Source organism: Micromys minutus (assembly GCF_963924665.1).
Source record: "Micromys minutus genome assembly, chromosome: 7".
Taxonomy (NCBI): domain Eukaryota; kingdom Metazoa; phylum Chordata; class Mammalia; order Rodentia; family Muridae; genus Micromys; species Micromys minutus.
In genome coordinates, this window is record NC_137976.1 from 38,166,821 (window position 1) to 38,186,746 (window position 19,926).

Genomic DNA, 19,926 nt, shown 5'->3' on the forward strand with positions numbered 1-19,926 from the left:
TAAAATAAAAATGAAATCACTGGGGTGCATGATTCACAAAGGATCAATAAAAACACCTCTAGAAATTTAATGTTTGCTTTTATTTCACAATTTCTGAGTTTAAAAACTTTTTTTTCTAAAGGAAGTTATAAACTATTTTAAGGTAATTATTACCATCTCTGCATAGAAGCTTGGGGATAAAAGAGGAAACTGAAGCAATTTTCTAGACATAAGATATTACTGTCCCCAGGAGATACTATATTACTGTCCCCAGGAGATAAGAGATTACTGTCCCTAGGCCTTTTCGTCTGCTTTTTTTTGGTGACTGGACCTTGGATAAGACGATGAAAGAGAATGGGCTTCTCTTTCTGTTGCAGTTGGTGAGAATTTCATTTCTTTTGTTTGTTGTAGAAAACATGCCTCTTGAATCGTTGCAGTCTTGCCTCTACAGAACTCTGACAGGCAGCACAGAAGCAAATTAAGCTGAATGCTCATCCGAAGCTCACAGCTAAGACATGGAGCTTTGAAGGTGAAAGCAGTGTGGTGTCGGCCATGGGTCACCAAGACACAGCCGGACAATGTGGACCAACGTCTTCAAACTACGAGTCTTCTGCTATCTGTTTGTGGTGCTAATGGTGGTGGTGTTGGTCGTCAATGTCACTCAGGTGGAGGTGAGTGATCGAACCTGGGGATTTGCAGTCACCAATTAGAGGAGTTACTCAGTAGATTTTTTTCTGAGGGAACAAAACTTGTTTCACTGGGGCTGGTGCTCTCTCTGTGGCCAGTGGGGAAAACTCTGAACTTGTTTCTAAGTCTTTAGTGGTTAGAGTGAAAGAAAAAGAAAGAGAAAAATCACACACACACACACACACACACACACACACACACACACACACACACTGAGTGGATGAAACAAAGCAGGCTTCAGTAACCTCACACATACAAATACATACATACGGACAGACACACATTCACACACTGAATGGATGGAACAAGTTTCAAGCAGGCTCCAAGCATTTCACATGCACATAAATACACACACACACTCAAAATTGGTGAACGGAGCAAACTCCAACACACACTTTTTTCTTCCATAGCTTGCATTTCCCAGCATAATTTTTCAAGCAGCACAGAATTACAATGCAATTATATTCTGTTTTTCTTTTACCAAATGACTATAAAACAACAGCATGTCCCCCAGTACCTTTGCATGAGAAACCATCACAGAGTACAGTTAAAGAAAACATACTGTTCCCAAGAACCCATGTACATTTGTAACTAAGCAACTTGTTATAGATTAACAAAGTGTGAGCAGGCAGGGTACTTTCCTCAGCCAGTTTCTGTTCCTGACAGGCAGCAATTTGAATTACAAAGAAAGGATTAATTATTTTATTATTCATCTTTAAAAGTAACCTTATAAGGGTCTTAAAAGAATCACAAATCTAAACTTTCATACGGAAACAAGCAGTCATATGACTTTAAATCTTCAGAATGCGTATCTACTCCTCAGCGATTCTTACTAAATCCTATCAGGACGCCTCAGTGAGCGTTTACCAATGGTGCCCTCGTTCTTATGTCCTGAACTTTAAAAGTCCCTAGCTTACAGGGGTTATTAAGAGTGTTCTTTTCCGAACTTCAAATTGTTCCCTAAGATTTTTCTGCGTCAAAGTCATTAGCAGAAACATCTCAACGTAGCTTCACTAACAATTGTATTTTTCTGGATGCTTTCTAAGGGTGGCGGTCACTGCTGGTAATCTTCACCTTTAAGGTCTTTCTTAGGGTGGTGACTTGGTCATTAGTCTGTCGCAGTAGCAATGCCTGAAAGAGATCTAACGTTATTATTGTGAGTGAGGGGCTGGAAGCCCCCTTCCAGTGTTCATACAGTTCTTAGATTCAAGCCGAGCAGGGGTCCCTGGGCCATGCTAATCGGAGACACACCAGTCCTGGCTGTGCCACGTCCCACCAGTTCTAAAGCCCTCTGTTCTTCCTCCTGTGTGGCCCTCGGCAGGAAACTAACCAGAATATATCGTAGGGGGAAAAAGTTTTTTTTTGTTCCAGAGACTGGGTTTCTCTGTGCATCCCAGGGTGTCCTGGAACTCCGTCTGCAGACCAACCTGACCTCGAATTTACAGAGATTTGCCTGCTTCTGCCTCCTCAGTGCTGGCATTAAAAGTGCACAACCACCCAGCCTATTTTCATTAAAAAATGGTTCCGTACAGTCATAAATAATAATAATAACTATACTTGCATGGCGTGGTACTAACGACTGGTAGAGCTTGTGAATGGGCTGAAGACAAAGGTAGCGGTAGCGGGAGGTATCCCCTCCCCCACCTGCTTAGCCACAACCTAAGCTGCCTCTCCAGCCGGTTAGCTTGGCCACATTAACAACAGTTTTTGCATTCCATACTGTGAAACCATAGTTCCAAAGGCCTCGGTCACAGGGAACTGCTGTAACCCTTGCGCTTGACACTGTGGTGGTGTTGGTGGGGGCACAAGGACAAAAGCCATACTATCAGAAACACTTCTTTTTCCACGAGAAGCCAGGAGAGTGGGTACTTCATGGCTGCTTTAGAATCCAGATTAGCTTCCTGAAGGAGCGGACCATGTGGCCTGGCTACAGGCCGAAGGACAGTTACAGGGGAGGAAGTCGGTAAGTGTGTTTTGAATACCTCTGCATGGCTGACGGGCAGAGAACGTGTCTTCCCGATCCCTCACTAGTGCCTGAGAGACACTTAGAGTCTCCCTCTTTCCAACTCCCTCTGCTGGAATAAATCTATGAAGCAGTTTTTACAGAAAAGATGTGGTGCTTTTTACAATGCAAGTCTTACCTAAGCAAGACATTTCTTTGCGTATTCAGGTTATTAGCACAAGAATTTCCAGAGGCTAAGCTGTAGGCTTTTTCCTTCCTTCAGCTGGAGATTGCTCTGTGCTGTGTAGCAGGGCACCTACTCTTACCATGACAGGGACACAGTGTCCTCTTGTTCTTTTGTAAGTACATGGAGCGATTCTGTTCAAATTAAAGCATAATGTCTGGGAATGGATTACTTTTGTTTGCTTACACTGTTCTCATGGTTTGCTTTAGAAAAGGCACTGTCGGCCCTGTATTCACAATGCCTTCCATCTGGACAGCCTCCATCTTGCCTCCCTCCCTCCCTCCTCTTTGGCCTCTGTGCCCTTTCCAAAACTCTGTTCCCATCTATCTTTTTTTTTTTCTCATTCAATCATAGACCTTGTGTCTGCCCTCCTTTAATTTCAACCACAGACTTGCAACACCGTTTTATTCTTAATAAATCTGTGCGTGTGTGTGTGTGTGTGTTGAGTGTGATTGCTGCTTGCCACAGCGTGCATGTTGATGTCAGGGGACAATATTGGATATTGGTCCTCGTCTTCCACTTTGTTTGAGATAGGGCCTCTTTGTTGTTCTTCACCAGCCTAGCTGGTCTGTGATCTTCCAAGGAGTCTCTTGTCTCTACCTCCCATCTCACTGTGGGATTGCTGGGATCACAGACACCTGCTATTTATCTGGCTTCGTTTGGGTTCCGGGGATTCAAACTTAGGTTCTCCACTTTGTCTGGCAAGAGCCATCTTCCCGGCCCCAGTCAAAGTGCAGAAGACTTCAGTGGGATGAAGCACGTTCACAGCTTCCAGCTTCTCTACTCTGTCTCTGGAGCTTCATTTTTGTCTTCCCAGACTGAAATTCTGGATCTGTCAAACAGTTATCTGGTTCTTCTTCTCCCTCAGCCTCTGTCACGTAATTATCAGTTTTCTGCCTCCATGAACTTGATGAGCCTAGGTGCTGCACGCAATGGAATCATAGGATATTTTGTGACTGGTTTGTTCTGTTAGCATAAGGCCTTCAAGATTCATCTATATTGTAGCACGGATCATAGTTTCCATTCCTGAATAGAATCTCATTCTACAGTCCCAACTTTCATGACTCTCACTGTACAGCCAACGTGGCTTCAAGCTCCTGGCCATCTTTGTGGCTCAGGCTCCCAAACGCTGGGATTACAGGTGTGAGCCACCATGCTCCATTAACCTCTGCCTTTTAGTTGGGATGTTTAGACTCTTTATATTTAATGTATTTGTTGAGAGGATTATGGTTGCACCATTTTGTTGTTAATCTTACTCTCTTCCTTTTCACGCTTTGTTTCATACGGAGAAACCCTTTTAATCCATTTCACTGTTTTGTGGGCCTCGGAGCATTTAGTGTTTGTTTTAGGGCTTACAATATATATTTAAAATCACACTCTACGGTCAAATGGTATTCTACTTCATGTAGAATAAGCACTGTGCCACAGTGGGTTTTTATTTCTCCTCTGTGATTTTTGTGCTGTTGATAACATACTTTACCTCTGCATGTTATATACCCCCTGTTGTTTAAAATTTTGGTTTAACGTTGTCCTTAAGAACAAGAGAAACCTGGTATGATGTGTTTAGCATGGCTTTGCCTTTTAGTAGCATTCATCTTGTTTGTGGATCTGTATTTTCTTATAACAGTTTCTCTTTGAGTGCCTTTGACATTTCTCGTGGCTTAGGTTTCTTGGTGATAAATGTGTTCACTTTTGGTAAATTTGGGAAAAAAATCTATATAGTCTTTAAAATATTTATTAGCTTTAACATAGTTTTAGGATTATAGAAAAATAATCTACTGGAAGTAGAGTTTTTTTTATGATAGTCTATTTTTTATTAGATACTCTGTATTTACATTTGAGATATCCTTTTACCCCACCCTGCTCCATTCCCCTCTCCCCTTCCATTTGCCTTCACAAAGGTGCACTCCCTCCATATCACCCTCTCCGCCTTGGCATTCCTCTACATTGGGAAAACATGCCCTCCCTGGAACAAAAGCCTCTTCTCACATTGATGCCAGACACTGCTATTTTCAGCTACATATGCATCTGGTTCATTAGGTCTCTCAAAGTGTGCACAAAGGTTGATGTTTTACTTCATGGGAGTTTGGAGGTTTTGGTTGGTTGATAATGTTGTACTTCCCATGAGGTTGCAACCCCTTTCAGCTCCTTAGGTTCTTTCTATAGCAACCTCATTGGGGTCCCCGAATTCAGACCGATGGTCAGCTGCAAACATGCTTAGTTGTATCTATGTGACTCTAACATAGTCCCTGAGGAGGCATCTCTATCTGGTTTCTGCCAGTAAGTACTATTTGGAATCAGCTATAGTGCTTAGATTTGGTGGCTGCATATGTCATGGATCCCCAGGTGAGGCAGCTTCTGAGTGATCTTTTCTTCAATCCCTGTTCTTCTATTTGACCTTGAATTTCCTCCCATCAGAGTTTTGTTCTCCCTTCTCAGAAGGACTGAAGCATCCCTATTTTAGCCTTCCTTCTTTTTGAGCTTCATAATGTCTGTGAATTGTTTCTTGGGTATTGGATATTCAGAGCTTTCTGGGGCTAGTATCCGCTTATCAGTGAGTGCATACCATGTGTGTTCTTTTGTGACTGGGTTACCTCACTCAGGATAGTCTCTAGTTCCATCCATTTGCCTAAGAATTTCATAAGGTCATTCTTTCTAATAGCTGAGTAGTACTCCATTGTATAAATGTACCACACTTTCTCTATCCATTCATCTGTTGATGGACATCTGGGTTCTTTCCACCTTCTGGCTATTATAAATAAGGCTGCTATAAACACAGTGGAGCATGTGTCCTTGTTAGATGTTAGAGAATCTTTGGGATATATGCCCAGGAGTGGAATAGCTGGGTCTTTAGGTAGTACTATGTCCAATTTTCTGAAGAACTACCAGACTGATTTCCAGAGTGGCTGTACCATCTTACAACCTCACCAACAGTGGAGGAGTGTTCCTCTTTCTCCGCATTCTCACCAGCATCTGCTGTCACCTGAGTTTTTGATCTTAGACATTCAAACTGGTGTGAGATGGAATCTCAGGGTTGTTTTGAATTGCTTTTCCCTGATGACTAGGGATGTTAAGCATTTCTTTAGGTGCTTCTCAGCCATTTGATAATACTCAGCTGAGAATTCTTTGTTTAGCTCTGTACCCCATATTTTAATAGGATTATTTGATTTTCTATAGTCTAGCTTCCCGAGTTCTTTGTATATATTGGATACTAGTCCTCTGTCAGATGTAGGATTGATAAAGATTCTTTCCCATTCTGTAGGCTGCTGTTTTGTCTTCTTAACAGTGTCCTTAGCCTTACAAAAGCTTTGCAATTTCATGAGGTCCCATTTGTTGATTCTTGATCTTAGAGCATAAGCCATTGGTGTTCTGTTCAGGAAAATTTCCCCTGTGCCTATGTGTTGTAAGCTCTTCTCCACTTTCTCTTCTAATAGTTTCAGTGTACCTGGTTTTATGTGAAGGTCTTTGGTCCACTTGGACTTGAGCTTTGTACAAGGAGACAGGAAAGGATCAATTTGCATTCTGACTGCTAGTTGAACCAACACCATTTGTTGAAGAGGATGTCCTTTTTCCATTGAATGTTTTTAGCTCCTTTGTCCAAGATCAAGTGACCATATGTGTGTGGGTTTATTTCTGGGTCCTCAATTCTGTTCCATTGATCAACCTGTCTATCTCTGTACCAGTACCATGCGGAAGTAGAGTTCTTATGTTGCCCTTTCTTATTTCAGTTTTCTATTACTAAAATTTGAGAAATTTAAATGTTATTTTGTATTTTATTTTCCCTGAACACTTTCTGAACCACATCTGCTCTATGATATCAGCTTCATGGCTCTATTTTGCTCCATTGCAGAGCTGTCCCATAAGTTATTTAACATCCAATTGATGGATGTTATTTCCAAGGACAATGTAGTAGTCAGGATCCCCTAGAAGAACAGAAGTGATAGAATGAATGAATATATATAATATATGTAAATATGTACATATTCTTCCACAAGTTGTCCTCTGATTCCCTCATGCTCACTGTGGTACATGTGTACCCATACATGTAAATGCACACATACACATACACACACAACACACACACTCCTGCATACATATATGAAGATTTATTATAGGCTATGGTGAGTCTAGTCTAACAAAGGCTATCTCCCAACAGAAAGGCCAAGGGCCCAGTCAGCACTTGTTCAAATCATGAGACTGGATTTCTCAGCTGGTTTCAGTCTATATTGGAATCTTAAAGAAGTACATTCCAATACCAGCAAAGGAATACCTCAGCAGCAGGAGATTGAGAGCAAACAGGCAAAAGTCAAAAGCTTCCTTGTTCCAAGTTTTTTTTTTTTTTTTTATGTAGGCTGCTACCAGAAAGTATGACCCACATTTAGTATGGGTCTCCTGACATTAAATGCTCCAAGTTTAGGATGGGTTTTCTCACTTCAGTCTAATCAAGAACGTGCCTCACAGATGTGCTCAGCCCATTGAGTTTTAATTGATTCTAGAGGTAGTCAAGGTGACCACCAAGATTAGACATCACAGACAGAAAGAACATTAAAACAGAGACGTTTTTAGATTTACTTTTATTTTATGCTTATATGAATATTTTGCTTGCATGTGTGTGTTTGTGTACCATGTATGTGGATGGTGCCCATAGAGGCCAGGAGAGGGTGTGTGATTCCTTGGAACTAGAGTTAATAGAGTTTTGAGCCACCACTTGAGTGCTGGGAATCAAATCTGGGTCCTCTGAAAAAGCAGTTAGCACACGTAATCTCTGATTCATCTCTCCAGAACCTCAAAGACATTTCTAATCCTTCCATAGTGGAAGGGAGGCAAGAGCCATTAATAAGGATAAATAAAATAGATCCTCAGACTATTTTTCTTTTACTGGGAACCTGAAACAGGAAAGAATCATGTAAAAAAACCTGTTGATCCTTCTACACTCCTAATTAGTAAGACGAGAACCTGCTGGGGAGTCTCTGGTTAGGAATCAAGAATAAAAATTCAGTAGAACTTGGAAAAGTATAAGAGAAGAGGAGCAGCTTAAAAATGGGTAGCCAAAATAGAAGCCAAGAATGAGGAATCCTGGGAAATAAAGGGGAGAGTAGATGGGAAGGGGTTTATACCGAGTGGATAATGAGAGAAAGTCATGGTGGCTCTCTGGCAGAATGGCAGCATTTCCATTGGTTAAAAAAAAAAAAAAAATCATTAATGGACTGGAGAGATGGCTCAGTGGTTAAGAGCACTGACTGTTCTTCCAGAGGTCCTGATTTCAATTCCCAGCAACCACATGGTGGCTCACAACCATCTGTAATGGAATCTGATGCCCTCTTCTGGTGTGTCTGAAGACAGCTACAGTGTACTTATATGTAATAAATAAATAAATAAATAAATAAATGAATAAATAAATAAAACAATCATTAATATTTCACCATACTTCTTGCCTGTAACCTGGGTAAGGGTAAGTGGTGTCATCACAGAGTGGGCTCCTACACATTGAACACATTGTAAAAAACAGACAGCTGAAGAGAGGAAGGAACACGGGAAAATCGAAATGGAGAACTGAACAGAAATTGCAGGCAGAAGAGATGAGTCACCAGAGGTCCTGGGTTTGAAGTCTCGAGGAGGACTTTTGCAGCAGAGAGTTGTTCAGTTTCCACGAGGCTTGCTCTTGTTGAAATCTAGCTTTAATCCGAGGCGATCTGATAGGATGCATGGGGTAATTTAAATTTTTTGTATCTGTTTGAGACGTGCTTTGTGACCGAGTATATGGTCAATTTTAGAGAATGTTGGGTGAGGTGCTGAGACGAAGGTATTTTCTTTTGTACTTGGGTGAAATATTCTGTTATGTTAGGTCCATTGGTTCTTCACACCTGTTAGCCCCACTGTTTCTTTGTTTGGTTTTTGTCTGGATGACCTGTCCTTTGGTGAGGATGGGGTACTGAAGTCTTCTACTGTCAATGTGTGAGGGTCATTGTGTGATTTAAACTTTAATGTTTCCTTTATGAACGTGGGAGCCCTTGCATAGATGTTAAGAACTGAAATGTCCGTTTGTCTCTCTTTTAAATTGTGGATTGGGCTTAATGTTACTTACGTTGATTCAGTCCCCAAATTACACAGGGATCTGCACATCTACATGTAAGATGCTGAGGGTCCCTGCCCCCAGTTGGCTTGGTAAATAAAGTTGCTGATGGCAAATGGCTGAGCAGGGAGACAGAGGCAGGACTTTTAAGAGAGAAAGAGAGCCATGCTGGCAAAGGAGAAGGTCCAGGTCTGAGAAGTCTAAAACAGAGAGACAATGCCATCATGTAAGAGTCGGGGATTGTGGCCCAGGAGTGCTGTAGGCCAGGATGGAATATAGGTTTTAGTAAGTAATAATTCAGGAATATTGAAGGAGAGAGTGTGCTAGCCATGTGAAGGATTGAAGTGGCCCAGCCATTGAGTTGATAAAGACATATTAAATATATGGCTCATTGTGTGTGTGTGTGTGTGTGTGTCTTTAGGGAATTCAGAACATTGGAACAGATAGTGAGGAACCCGTGCCACTGCCACTTGGGCAATTTGAATATTAATTTTGATTTGAAGTCTGTTTGGTTAGATATTAGAAACAATGGCTATACCATCTTGTTTCTTAGGTCCATCTGCTTGAAAATCTTTTTCCAACTCTTTACTTTGAGGTAATGTCTATCTTTGATGTTGAATTATGTTTTTATTTTTTAAGATTTATTTTTTATTATATTTATATGAGTGCACTGTAGCTGTTTTTAGACACACCGGAAGAGGGCATCAGATCTCATTACAGATGGTTGTGAGCCACCATGTGGTTGCTGGGAATTGAACTCAGAACCTCTGGAAGAGCAGCCAGTGCTCTTAACCGCTGAGCCATCTCTCCGGCCCTGGATTATGTTTCTTGTACGTTATATCTAACAAAATAGACAGAAAGGTGGGATCCTGTTTTTGTGTCCATTCGGTTAGCCTGTGTCTTTTTACTAGGGAATTAAATCCATGGAGTTGAGAGTTAATGACCAATGATTGTTAATTCCTGGCATTTTGTTGTTGTTGATGGTGGTGGTAGTGTGTGTGTGTGTGTGTGTGTGTGTGTGTGTGTGTGTGTGTGTCCCTTTTGATTTTGCTTGTGGGAGATTATTTTTTGTGTTTTTTGTCTTATTTATGAATGTAGTTAACCTCCTTGGGTTGGAGTTTTTCTTTCTAATACCTTCTGTAGGGCTGGATTTACAGATAGATATTGTTTAAATTTGACTTCGTCCTGGAATATCTTGTTCTCTCCATCTGTGGTGACTGAGCGTTTTGCTGGTTGTAGTAGTCAGTGCTGGCATCTGTGCGCCCTTAGATTCTGACACCTGTCCAGGCCTGTATGGCTTTTGAGAAGTTGAGAAGTCCGGTGTAATCCTAATAGGTCTTCCTCACATATGTTCTTGGCCTTTCAGCTTTTAATATTCTTTCTTTGTTCTGTATGTTTAGTTTTTTGATCATTATGGAGTGGGGGATTTCCCTTTTTTAGTTTATTCAGTGTTTTGTGAGCTTCTGGTAGTTTTTAGGCATCACCTTGTTTAGATTAGGATTTCTTTTTCCTACGATTTTATTGTGAATATTCTCTTGGCCTTTGAGATGGATTCTTCTCCTTTTTTCTATCCCTATTATTCTTAGGTTTGATCTTTTCACAGTGGCCCAGATTTCCTGGCTGTTTTGTGCCAGGTAGTTTTTAGATTCAGCATTTTCTTTAACCAATGTGATGATCACATTGCAGCTTCAACCTCTGAGATTCTCTTTCCCACCTGTAGTGTTCTGTCGGCGGTGCTGTCATTCCTGTTCACTAACCTAGACTTCCCACTTCTGGACTTCCTTTAATTTTGCTTCTTCTGTATCACCTCTATTTCCATTTTCAGATCTCGAACAGTTTTATTCATTTCCTCCCTTTCTTGGTTTTCTTTAAGGGATTTATCTATCCAATTCCTCCAATTTTAAATTTGTCCTTTCTTCAGTTTCTTTAAGGGATTGATAATGAATAATTCTTAATATAAGTGTGAGTAGTGAATTAATCTGGTGGCTGTATTTTACCTTATGCTAGTCCCCAATAACTACACAGAGAAACCAGGATTAATTTAAAACTGCATCTCAATAGCTGAGCAATTTAATGATCTATCCTTACCTTCTGCTAATCTGGCTATCACTCAGCCCCATCCCATGATACTTGCCTATTTTTATTGATCTGGCTCTTTGCACCCTCTTCATGCCTCCAGTTCCTTCCTCCTTTAGGTTCTTCTTCTCTTCTCTCCTCCCTCTCACTAGTGGACATCTTACCTTATTCTCTATTCCGCCCACCCATTGGCTAATTAGCATTTACTGACAAGGCAGGGAATAAAGAGTAAGAATATATGTACACTATTTACATAAACTTGAGACAGGAGATTATTGGTATAAGCAATGCCATATCTGGATTGAAACAAGATATGAGACCAGAGAAATCAGCATTTGAATAACCCCAGGGTAAACTTTACAATATGCCTACAGAGGATTTATTCACTTCTTTAAAGACCTCTATGATTTTCATAAAGTTGGCTTTAAGGTCATGTTCTTGTGCTTCAGCCTTCTTGGACTATTCAGGCTTTGCTGTAGTAGAGTGTCTGGATTCTGCTGTTGTTGAGTCTGTTCTTATATTGCCAGCTACCCACATGGGTTTGAAGTCATTCTAGGTCTAGGGGCTCATTTCTGAGTTTGTCTTCACTGGATAGGTATTTTGTTCCTTGGTTTCTGTTTCCTGTTTGGTTTTCTGGCCAAGGTGTCCTGTGGTTGAGTAGAGGGTCTTCACCTGAGTTGGGATAGACTTAATGACTGGGGTGGCCTCTGGTCCAGCCAGGTGCAATCCTCTGGAGTTTGGGGACTGGTGTTTTGGTGGCTGGCATTGCCTCTGGTGGAGCAGAGGGACTTCTGGTGTGTTCATGTGGTGTGTTTGTTAACAGTGATGAGCCGTGTGGACACATTGCTATCCAGTGTCCATTCTTTCCCATCAGGTTATATGTCTTTTTCAGCTTTTATTTTATTTAAAAATTTTATCTCTATGGGAGTTTTGCTTGCATGGATGTCTGTATCACGTGTGTACCTTGGAAAGAGGGTGATGGCTCCCCAGGGACTGGAGTGATAGATGGTGGTGAGCCACAGAGTGGGTACTGAGAACTGAGCCTGAGTCCTCTGGGATAGCAGCCAGTGCTCTGGATTGCTGAGTCTTCCTTTCAGCCCAGGCTATACTCTCTGTTATATAATTCTATAGGTTGTTGGCAATGGTGTATTCATCATTAAGAGTATGGTAAAGAGTTTTACTGACCTAGAAACGCCCATTGTGTGTATATGCGTGTGTATGTGCATGTGAGGTTGGTAAACAACTTTTGGAAGCCTGCAGGGTCTCTCCCGCTTCTCTCTCTCTCCTGGCTAGCTGGCTGATGAGCTTGAGGCAGATTTTTTTTCTATCTCCACGTTCCATTTCACCATGGTGAGTTTACAGTTACTATCACTAACTATATCTGACATTTTAAAATGTTGGTCCTGGGGATCAAACTTAGGTTCTTCAGGTTTTTGTGGCAAGTGATTTATTATTATTATTATTATTATTACTACTATTATTATTATTATTTCATTGATCTATCTCCTCAGCCTGTGATTGGTCTTTTAAAGCAACATTCTTCAATTCCATCTCTTTGACTTAGACAATCCCACCCTTTTTGTCCTCCTTTTTCGACAGCCTCTCAAGGAGGAAACAAAAGGGAACAGGGTCACAGAACTTCTTTACAGTCTTGTGTTCAATGCCTGGAAAAACCCTACTTTAATGTATCTGGGCTCTATTGTTTATAAAGTTGCTTCAGAAGGGAAGCTCGGTCTGTTAACTGTTTCTAATAGCCTGTTTGGAGAAAGACAACCAAGAAATTTGAACCTGGGGGGGGGGGTTGGGAGGGATAAATAAGCCTGGAGAAGGAGAGGAAAGAACAGCACAGAACACAGATGGAGCACAGGACCCAGGGTGGGATGGGTGCCCGTCTCTTGTGGGGCTCTTGTTATTTGATCACTAGTGATGTAGTGGGAGCCACATGCCTTTCTGTCATGGAAGAGGGCAAGATGTCTCCCGAGGGCAAGGGTCTGTGCTACTGAAGAGACGTTAGGAATTCTTGCTTATCGAGCTGTAGAGGGTGCCCAGGTAGAAGGGTGGGATCCAGAAGGCTGTGTATGGAAGACTGGAAGAAGAGATTGTGGGATGGAGCCCACCCTGCAGGACTACAGAGAGGAACAGATTTTAACACCTTCATGTAGGCGTGCTTGTGCCCAGGTTAGTTTTAACTACATCAAACAGCATGAACAAAATAATAGAGAAAACGAATAGTCTATGAAGCTAGGAGGAAGAGAGGAGAGGGAGAGAGAGACAGACAGGCAAGCAGACTGATAAGGTTATTATAGGCAGGAAAAAGTGTTAGGAAAGTCCCTTTTAGTCCTGTGGCATTCTTGGAAACTTCTGGGGTGAGTGCTAGTTGGAAGCTCTAATTATCTGAATGAATAGCTCTGAATGTTAATGATGAAGGGAGGTGCCAGTGAGCAATGATGAAACGCAGTTCCCAGGCCGGAAACAATATGGAAGTCTTCGGTGGAGTCGGTAAACTCTTCTTTGGAAAGAAGAGGTCCCAGGGTCCAGGGCAGAGAATTGCTGTGAATTTCATATGCTTCTGTTTCTCCTGTTGAGTGTGGGGTGAAACCACAAAGGCTCTGAAGTCGGGCAGCCTCCCAACCCTGAATCCCATTTACACTCTGTGTTTCTGACCCTGGCGATATTCTTTGGGCAGTCAACGTTTTGAATAACTATCTACACGGAAGGCTCGATTTTAACGAAAAAGGTAGCGTGAGGTGGTATACAGGGAACCTAAGGAAGGAATGCCTGGAGGCTGGGTGGTAATGGTGCACGCCTTTGATCCTGGCTCTTGGGCGGCAGCGGCTGGCAGATCTCTTTGAGTTTGAGGCCAGCCTCAAACATAGGGAGTTCCAAGTCAGCCAAAGGTACACAGAGAAACCCTGTCTTGAAAAACCAAACCCCCCTGCTTCCAAAAGTGCAGGGAGACTTATTTCTCTGATAAACTCATTTGAGCATGGCCTATTTTTTTACAATATCAACCATATGGCTTTTTAAATTTCTTATTAGCTTACATTTTATTATGGCATTTTTTCCCAAATGACAGTTGATTTGGCTGTTCCCCCCCCCCCTCATTTCTTCCCCATCTCTGCACTCTCCCTTGGCCCCTCACTCCCCACTAGGTTTCTGTCTGCTTTCGTGTCCTCGGAACCTCCCGTCCTCTTGTAGTTTCATAGTCTAGATCCACTCTTGCAGCCCCTTATTTGCATACACACGAATACTAAACATGAGAAAGAGTATGTGAACTTTGTTTTCCGAGACTGCGTTGTCTTGCTTGAAGTAGTATAGTCCATGTGCATGTGGGTCTGGATTCCCCTGGAGCTAGAATTGCAGGATGTTGTGAGCTGCCCACTGTGGGTTCTAAGAATCGAACGTGGATCCTCTTAACTTTCGAGTCGTCTTTCTGCTCCAATTTCCTTTCTCTTAAAACCCGAGTAAACGTCAACTGTACGTACTTGTTACATTTCTCCTATCAATTCATCAGTTGATGGGTGTGACGGACATCTGACTGGCTCCAGTTCCTTGCTATTATGAATAATGTAGCACTAAACGGAACGATATAAAGTTCCCCATCGTATGTGACGCACAGTGGTGTAGCAGAGTCACTTGGTGATTCTTTTTCTCTTGAATGCTGAGGACTGTCCGTACCGATTTCTGTAACACTTGTGTTAGTTTAAATCCCACTGGCAGTGGTAGGGGCTCCTTTCCCTTCACAGCCTTAGCATTTGTCGCCAAGGAGAACTACCCTTCTTTTGGCTGTGGAGGAAGGCTACCTGGTTATTTCTCTGCCTCACTGAGCTAGCAGGCTTTCTGACTCCCGAGTTTTCATTGGTAAAATCAAACAATTGAGATTTTGGTAAAAACGTTTCCTTCTAACTCCCAGCCCACCTAATAAAATCTGTTCTATTTCACCCTCCGAGGGCATCCATGTGCCCTCCCTACTCCCATTCTGTATGCCTAACCTCTAGGAGTCTATGGATCGCAGCTTGGCTATCATTTATTTAATAGCTAATATCTACATAGAAATGAATATAAACCCTATATGTTTCTCTGGGTCTGGGTTACCTCACTCAGGATGATTTTTTTCTAGTTTCATCTATTTGCCTACAAATGTCATGATGTTGTTTTTTAATGACTGATAAATATTCCGTGATAAAATCCACATTCTTTATAGTTGATACATCATGGGCTCGAGTATCTGCTAAGTCAGCCTCATATTGGTCCAACTATTTTGTGCGTCAATTTGTATAACAACCTTATTCATGTTGGTTTCCAACCCCAACCCCACTTTCCCATCACTAATCCTCCAACAATATTGTATATCTTGTTTACGTGGAATATTGAATCCAGTTCACAGGCATTTCCAGAAAAATTTGTCTACTATGTGTCTAGTGTTTAATATTTGAATTAGATCTAAAAATGCCAAGTTCACTTTCTGAGGAGACCCCATAGAAGACAAAATATAGTGTAGTATAATGTCGATAAACTGGTTTGTCAGATCCTCCAATTACAGTCCTCTTGGGGAATTATAAACCCTTGCTCTCGTTTAGACACCAAGTGGAAAGTTCCTTGGTGATCTGCAGCTGCGCATTTTCACCGTAGGGCTGGCAGAACTTGGACAGCTACAGCTTCCTCAGCTGTTGAAGATGAGGGCAGCTTTGATCATGGCCACTGGGGCCAGGGCGGTTGTGGGCTGGGGTGGGGAGTGGAGGCGGGCATGCAAGCCTTACCTCTGGGAGCTTGTCTCCCCTGCTTCCCCATCTGCCCCTTGATATTTAGGTTGGAACAATTGTGAGTCTGTCTCCTGTGGTTGCAGAGAGATACTGCAGCGTTGACACTGAGCCAAGGACTCTGATGTCCTGTATTTCTCTGTACAGAGTAAAGTCCTGTAGCCTTTTTTTTTATTATTAAAAAGAAAGCCATTAGTGAGAAATAGATGTCCAAATAACATCTCAAATTGATTTAAGTCTACTGTTTCAGGACCACGATTCTCTGGGCTATTAGAGAAACATATGAATCACTTTAACATCTTGTTATAGTGTCCTCTTGGGGTGTTTATGTTAACACAAGTGCTAAAATTAACCATATCCCTTTTTCTACTGTCAAGCCTATTGAGGATCTGGACCATAAGGGGTCAGTCACCCCTCCTCGAGCCTCCCTTTGTTCAATTGTTTTGAGAATGAATCAAAGACCTTGCATGACCATGGGTCATTGGATGAATTGAGGACATTTTAAAAAGTCTGTGTGTTGACCTTCTTCTGTGTTGACTAGACACTGACCGCAAGGTTTCAGCCTAAATCCACCCAGTGAGGTCTCCAGGGCTTCATCAGGGAGGAGGACAGGTGACCTGTCACGGATACAGGATATTCTGAGAGTTGTCCCTAAGTACCCTGGGACCTGTCAGTCACACCAGTCTGGTTCTTTTAGCTTCTGTATTTGGAGAAGCTTGGATAAAAACCAAACACTTTCAAATGATCCTGATGAGACATAAATGTGTGTTCTTTAAGTCAGTTCCTGGTCTGATATCAGTGTGTTGACTTTTGATCTTAGAAATGTTTACATCATACAGATATCCTCCAAGTATTGCCCTTGACACACCTTTTTAATTTACTCAGACCTCCATAACTTACAATACCCAGCTTTCCCATTTTGAAAGCACCCAGCCATCTTAGTCTTTATAGACAGATACTTCTTTATTTAAAAATATTTTCACTCTCACCTCTTTCTTACTTGCTTTCCCCCTTGCTGTCTATTTACTTTCTTTCTTAATGCCATGATATATGGTAACATTAAATAATGTTCTTCCATGACCACAAGGGCAAGATAGACGCATAGAGATGAATGGAGCACACGAAAATCAAGTTATTGTATTTTCTTTAAATAAAATCGAGGATGCCTAGGGAAGGCAGGAACTGATCTCATAGGAGCAAACTTCAGGCGTAGGAACCCTGGATGGCACATTACATCTCATGTTTTCATCCTAGGAAGCCCTCTTGTGAAATTCCGTGCAGCATGCGAATCGGCTTGGGAAGGGGTACTGTTCTTCTGACACTGGGATAAGGTTTTGCTCTCAAACCAGTGGGGGTACCTTGTGCTTCCCGCGTGTTACCCCCATGGTATGATCTGCATGACAAGCCTTTGAACCTGGTGTTGCCAGTGTTAGGAAACAAGGGCTCTGTATATTCTCAGTATCATCTTTAGCTTCCTGGATATTAAGCTATGATTAGCACCCCAATTTTTTTTAAAAGGCTTATTTCTTTGTTCTGTGTAACTGTGTGAGTGTGCTGGCTGCTGCGCACCACTTGCAGGAATTGGGGTTCTTCTTTTACCGTGTAGGTTCTGAGGATTGAGCTCCGTTCGTCAGGCTTGGTTCCAAGCACCTCTACCCAGCGAGCCATCTCAGTAGCCAGGGTAATATCTTTTGGTATTTTAGTGGCCACAGGCTAATGCCAAGGTGCTGTGGGTTGCCCTCAACCCCAGTATCATGGATTGTCATAATGCAGCTCATAACAACCTTTTTTTAATAGTCTCACCAGTCTGATCATCTTCGCGTTCTGATCGTTAACGTGAGCCCTGACTGCCTCTGCAAAAGCAGAGCTTTGGGCATCTGGAGGGAGCACAAACCATTATAATCTTATCATACGGCAGCTGCAGGCGGTTGAGGTCAGAGCCTGAGGTGCTGACACACTGTATCCATTGCTTCCGGTCCCCAGAGCCTCCCACAGCCTTAGGAGCTGCCAGAGGCATTGGCCCGAGACTTAGTTGCCTAATTAAAAATGTTATTGTTTTAGGCTTTTGTGGTGCTAAACATTGAAGTGAGGACCCTGTGCATCCCAGGCAAGCATTGTGTCACCGAGGGGCGTTCACTGTGGCTCGAACCTTCAGAACGAGAAGTCCAGCATCCCTACTGTATCTGGTGTTGCTTCTCTTCAGATTGTGACTTTTTAAATTTAAAAACATTTCATTTGTCTTACAATTTGTTCTTGAACTATAGCCATGATGAGCTTCGTGTCAGGAGCCATGCTCTGTGGCCTGCAGGACAGTTGGCATCGTGTGTGCGGGAAGAGCATGGCCATTCTGTATTTAGCTGAGGCCTTTGCTGAGCAAGTAGCCGCTGATCTGGGCTTCTTTAGTACTTGTTGGTTCTTATCCCTGGAACAGGCTGGAGGTGAAGGTTTCACCTTTCCCAGGTAGGCTAGGGGTTGGAAAAGTAGTTTCTTATCTGATTAATAACGAGTGACTTATTTATTTGTTTATTTATTTATTTAAATTCCATGGTAGAAGCTCAGGGAGGTTTTTCTCTAGTAATTTACCACAATCAGCTCCTCCAGGTAGCATTTCTGAAGCTACAGAGACCGCTCTTTGAATTTTCCCTTACTCTTTCTTATTCTGTTACAATCACTGTGAAACTAGCAGGCTGGTGAAGCAGTGTTTGTTGTCCTGGCCGATCGTCTGTGAATTTAAACTGAGGCCGAGGCTTGTTTGCCTAATATTCAGAGAAGCATCGTTGCCGTGGTTTCTGTTGTCTCTCTCTTCAGTACCTGGACCATGAGACGATATCAGAGACGTTCATCGACAGCAGTGGACAGTACGTCTCCTCGCAGGCTACAGGCATCAGTCGGAACGCTTACTGTGGCTACGAACACCAGACCCTGTCCAGTCAGGAGCGCTTAGAGGAGGACGCCTTGCTTGCTGCCTCGCAGTGGAAGGTGCCCGATGTGGACCTGGTCCCGTTTGTGAAGAGCACTGACCCTTCCTCCAGCTACTTTGTCATCTTGAATTCTGCAGCCTTCTTCAGGGTGGGGAGCCAGCTGGAGGTGCTGGTTCATGTGCAAGATTTTCGAGGGAAGCCCAAGAAGTACGGAGGAGACTATCTGCAGGCCCGGATCCACTCGCCGAGGCTGCAGGCGGGGGCCGTGGGCAGAGTGGTCGACTACCAGAATGGATTTTACAAAGTCTTTTTCACTTTGCTCTGGCCAGGCAGAGTTAGAGTGTCCGTGTCCCTGGTTCACCCCAGTGAAGGGATCAGAGTTCTTCAGCGCCTGCAGGAAGAGAATCCAGACAGGGTCTATTTCAAGAGTCTCTTCCGATCGGGCAGGATCTCAGAAACAATGAAGTGCAACGTGTGTCTTCCTGGAAGTCTCCCCCTGTGCAACTTTACGGACCTTTACACTGGGGAGCCCTGGTTCTGCTTCAAACCAAAGAAACTCCCCTGCAGCAGCCGAATCAACCACTTCAAGGGCGGGTACACGAAGGGCCTTCTCACTGCTGCCGAAAGTGCTTTCTTTCAGAGGTATGTCTTCCTACTTCTAGCGGGTAACCATCCTTCCCACGGTCTTTGCCACATTTGGGAGCTCCTTGTAAGTATCCATTTCTCCTCTGTGGGAACCTGGCCCTGGATCAGAAACGGTGTTGAGTAAGAAAACAAACAGATGTGCACTTTGGTTTAGTGTTTTCAAAGTGAAATTTAGTGCTTGTTGTACTTAGAGACCTTGTTACCCTTCAGCTTTTGTCTTATTCAGCTACATTTTATGTTAGAGCTACTGCCACGTTTGTTGCTACATAGGCAAGCTACTTATTCACACAAAAGGTTAAAACAGAAGTCCCGGAATAGCGGGAGACGGCTCAGTATACGCGCTTGCAGTGCAAGTCTGACACCCGAGTTCAATCCTTTGCATCCACATAAAACGCCTGCCGCAGCACACCCCCAGTAACCCCAGTACTCCTATGGCATGATGGGAGGCAGAAATATGAGAACGATCTAGAAGCTGGAAGACCAGCTGGCCTGGAGTTTGTAGCATGGCTGAAACAAGAGAGGCCCCGCCTTCACAGTGTGGAAGGCAAAGGCCAACTCTCAAAAAGTCATTCTCCGACCCCCAACAGTGCCGCCCCTGC

The 19,926-nt window shown here is 42.8% G+C and overlaps 1 protein-coding gene across 2 annotated transcripts in view; it reads left to right on the forward strand.

The window, feature by feature from the left end:
- Positions 1-418: 418 nt before the first annotated feature.
- The window catches only part of NXPE3 (neurexophilin and PC-esterase domain family member 3), a 36,538-nt gene continuing 17,030 nt past the window's right edge, over positions 419-19,926 (forward strand). For both annotated transcript variants that reach the window (XM_080919326.1, XM_080919327.1), the window contains exons 1-2: positions 419-650; positions 18,570-19,324. In XM_080919326.1, coding sequence (XP_080775452.1) covers positions 558-650; positions 18,570-19,324 — 848 coding nt within the window. In that variant the 5' untranslated portion in view covers positions 419-557. The remainder of the gene's footprint in view (positions 651-18,569; positions 19,325-19,926) is intronic.